This window comes from Bison bison, unplaced genomic scaffold (assembly GCF_000754665.1).
Source record: "Bison bison bison isolate TAMUID 2011002044 unplaced genomic scaffold, Bison_UMD1.0 scf7180017864089, whole genome shotgun sequence".
NCBI lineage: Eukaryota > Metazoa > Chordata > Mammalia > Artiodactyla > Bovidae > Bison > Bison bison.
Window position 1 is genome coordinate 369904 of NW_011494661.1, and position 3946 is coordinate 373849.

Consider the following 3946-nt stretch of genomic DNA (forward strand, 5'->3'; position numbering starts at 1 on the left):
CTCCTGCCCCTGAGTCTGAAGCCGGAACGCGCTCTCCAAGGCCTGTCCTCTCCCCGGTCTCACGCCACTCACCAGGCGGCCTCCTCAGCCCCGACCCTGGGGAGAGATGGTCTGCCTGCCCCCCCTGCTTTCCCCTGGAAGGGCAGGCTGCCGGGAGGGGCAGCGAGGAGCCGGGCACCCGGCGTGTCCTCTCACAGTGGCTGCCTTCTCACTCAGCCCTGGGCGTGGGGCTCTGCGACCTCCCTGCCGCCGGATTCCTGACAAGCCCCCTCCCCGCCACACACACAGCTGGACGAATGGAGTGTTTGTTCCCAGCTTCGTGAAAATCCTGGAGCCCTAGGTCAGGGTCTGGCTGGTTCCCAAAGAGGAATGGACTCGGCGTAGGATCTTGTGCTGAGAGAGGCTTCAGAGTGATTCCTCCCATTCAGTGGAGGGGACGCTCAACGGAGACCCCGGAAGGTCTTTTGTGTCACAACCCCGGGAAGCAAGGGCACTCTTCCTGGCTGTGCCTTTGTGGATCCGCAGTTAGAGTGGAGTTGTCCCAGGGACCAGCCGGCTCTGGGAGCCCATGGTTGTCAGCAAGGTGCCGAGGGGCCGGGAAGCAGCGTCAGTAGGGCCTGTGCGGGGACCACGGCTTCTCTGACTTCTGACCAGGCTGCATCCCGAGCTTGGCCCCATGATCTCAAGGTGGTGACCCGAAGTTTTTACTCATAGGAAAGAGCTGGAGCCCGGCCTGCTCGTCTCCGTCCTCTCTCGCTGCCTCCCTCTGCCTCTCGCCTGCCCCTGCTCCGTTCTGACTCTCAAGGGGGAAATAACATCAGGGAGCCCCTTGTCTTCCCCCTTAAGGCCCCTCGTTCCTGCCATATTTAATGCCGTTTCCTCTCATATCTTGGTGCTGTTAGCTCTCTGAGGGTGGGTCTCCTTCCCCACCGCCATCACCCCTGCCCCCTGGCCTTTGGAGAGCCCCCAGCCAGCAGCAGGCCTCCTGCCTGCACCCCCGAGCCTGGCCCCTGCTCCCTTAAGGAGGCCCACCCTGGCCGGCAGCACGGGAGGCAGCCCCACAGCTGCCCCTCTCCCTGGTGTCACCGGTGGTGGCAGGTGGGCGGGGAAGCCCCTTCCTCTCCTCTCGGGTAGACAGGGCATGGGGTCAGAGCTCAGGCTACCCCTCATCCCCAGACCTTACTCCCCTTCCAGGGAAGAGAATGACCAAATCCTTATCCAGGAAAAAGCACCTGCTGCCTCCCCTGGGACAACCTGGAGCTCTGCCTTCCAGAGCATCCCAAAGGTCCTGCCTGCAGAGTGTTGCTCCCAGGAGGTTGGTCAGTGCTTCTGACCTCAGTCCACTCACACCCCAGCCCCTGCCCTGACTCAGGCTGCCTGTGCAGGCCCGTCTCCCCGAAGCTGCTCTGGCTTCTCCCAGGCTCCCACGTGTGCGGGGCCGGGGCACACAGCCTCCCCGCTGAGTGCTCTGCGATGCTCTTGACTGGCCAGCTGTGGACATGGCACTCCCTTGGAGAGGGCCCTGCACCTTCACACTGGAGCAAACCCACCTTTGCCCCACTCGGCTGGCTCCCAGGAGTTTTTACCCAAAGGGGAGGGTTTTCATTGCTGGGAGGACATTAGAGGGTTCCTTCCAAGAATCATGGAGCAACGGAAGCATATTTAGGAAGAGCTTTTCCTTTGATCCCTGCTGTCTGTCAAAGGACACAGAATGATAAATACTCATCATTTTAGATCATGGCTTTCTGATAACCTCCCACTCACGGGGCCCCAGAGGGACTCCAGTGTAAATCCCACATAAAGGGAGTGAAGCGTCCATGTCTTTCCCTTCACTGGACACCTGGCACTGAGCCCCATTTGTCAACGGACACTGGTGTGAGCCGTGCCTGTCCAGCCGCCTCTGCCGCCACCCACAGGCTGCTGGGGATGGGGGTCAGGCTGGGCAGGGAGGCACAGCCTGAGGCTTGTAGGTCACCCTGTTGCTGCCATTGAGCCTGTTCAGTTCTCAGCCATCAGTCTCCATTTCCCCAAGGTCTTGGTTTTAAGAAACAGCAGGTCTTGTACCAGGCTTTTTGGTTTGTTGTCTACTGCTGCCAAGTCGCTTCAGTCGTGTCTGACTCTGTGCGACCCCATAGATGGCAGCCCACCAGGCTCCCCTGTCCCCGGTGGGTTGTTTGGGGCATGTTAAAAAATATTAATTTGAGATTTGTTTTTTAGTTGTTTTCCTCTCTATTTCAGGTTATTTTCATTGATGTCAGATATGTACATGACGTGTGTGGTTCTTTTTAACCCTTCCTGGGTTTTGTTTTGGTTTTTTTAGAGGAAACTTTGGAGATAAAATGCCTTCTTGATATATATATATTTTTTTCTTTAGCAACTTGTTATCACTGGAATCAAAGGGAAAAGTGATCTTTTTTTGCATTGGCTGTATTTGTGTGTCACAAATAAAAGACACTTTGTTCAGCTGCTGGGATGGCTTCCTGATGCTGAGGTGCCATGGCAGCAAGGGCTCAGACCATCCAGCATTGGATCTAAACCCTCGGGCACGTAGCTGTGATGGCCCCACACCTCCTCCTGTGACGGAAGCCTCGAGCGGGGAAAACCTCAGGGCGTTGGAGGTGAGGAGCCAGTTGTGGAAACTGAGACCACCGAATGCATGTTTGTGCCACTTCTCAGAAGCCCAGGGCAGAGGTCAAAGGTCTTCTGGAAGGTGCCTGCTCTGCATGCTGGAGAGAGTCCCAGGCCAAGTGTCATGACATTTAAGGTCTGCAGGCAAACGTAAATTCCAGAACATTTGTGTGGGAGTTGAAGAGCGCGTCGGTGTTTCTTTGACTTAACTGGGGTACTCAGAATATTCTTCGTCTCTTGAAAAGATTCCGGTCCCCCTTCACTCAGAAAAACAGGCCCAAAGGAAGAGTAACTCACATCAGGCCTGACAGGGCAGGAGAGTTACGAGCTGGGGGAGGCCCAGGCCTCTTGAGTGTGACAGACGAGCTGTGCAGCTTCTCCCGGGCGGACTCCCACCGAAGCCTGACCCAGGGAGCAGGGGCAGGAAGTGGGCCGGGAGCCAGGGCTCAGAGCACTTCCCATGGATGCTGAGGGCCAGCCTCCTTGTGTTGTTGCCCGGCGGTCCCCTCTGCCGGAAGGTAGAGAGGGCAGTCAGGGTGGAGCCCCGAGCCCCCGGAGTCTTCACGCTCTGGTGGGACAGTGATCTGAGGAAAGGAGCAGAGTCAACAGCTGTCTCGCAGGTGCCCCATGTAATGGCCTCATCCCTGGGGGTGGGCTGGGGACGGTGGGTGCAGCTCCCTTACCCTGGAGGCATGAAGGAAGGCATCCCAAACCTTCGGGAAGGAGAGCATTTTAAATGCTGGAACATCACTCAACAGCCTTCTCATGAGATGGAATTCTGCCTCCACCACCCCACCCCCAAGTTCTTTGTTCCTTGAAAGTGAAAGTCACTCAGTCATGTCTGACTCTTTGCGACCCCAAGGACTATACAGCCCATGGAATTCTCCAGGCCAGAATACTGGAGTGGGTAGCCTTTGCCTTCTCCAGGGGATCTTTCCAACCCAGGGATCAAACCCAGGTCTCCTGCATTGCAGGTGGATTTTTTACCAGCTGAGCCACAAGGGAAGCCCTTGTTCCTTGAAGGCTCTTGTAATCCCAGGCAGGGATTCCTTGGAGTCACTGTACCCTTGCTGCAGAGTAAATGACCAGATCTAGAGGGATTGGAGGGCCTCCCTTTGCCATCACCGGCCCTGTCTGCTCTCCACACCACTTTCCTAAGTAACCAGGCTCCCTTTTTGGTCCTCCGAGGTGGCTGCCCCCTCCCCTACCTCCACCTATGGCTCCAGACTTCATCATTCCAAGTGGTACCAGCTGGAGCGCCCACCCCCCTCGCTGCCACCACTTCAGTGAGCAGATAGAGCAAGAGGCGCAGTTGCAG

The 3946-nt window shown here is 57.1% G+C and overlaps 1 protein-coding gene across 1 annotated transcript in view; it reads left to right on the forward strand.

Moving 5' to 3' along the window:
* The window catches only part of NAA40 (N(alpha)-acetyltransferase 40, NatD catalytic subunit), an 8306-nt gene extending 5843 nt beyond the window's left edge, over positions 1-2463 (forward strand). Inside the window, exon 8 of the mRNA XM_010837972.1 lies at positions 5-2463. Within this exon, the coding sequence (XP_010836274.1) occupies positions 5-13 (9 nt within the window). The 3' untranslated portion in view covers positions 14-2463. The remainder of the gene's footprint in view (positions 1-4) is intronic.
* The last annotated feature ends 1483 nt before the right edge of the window (positions 2464-3946 follow it).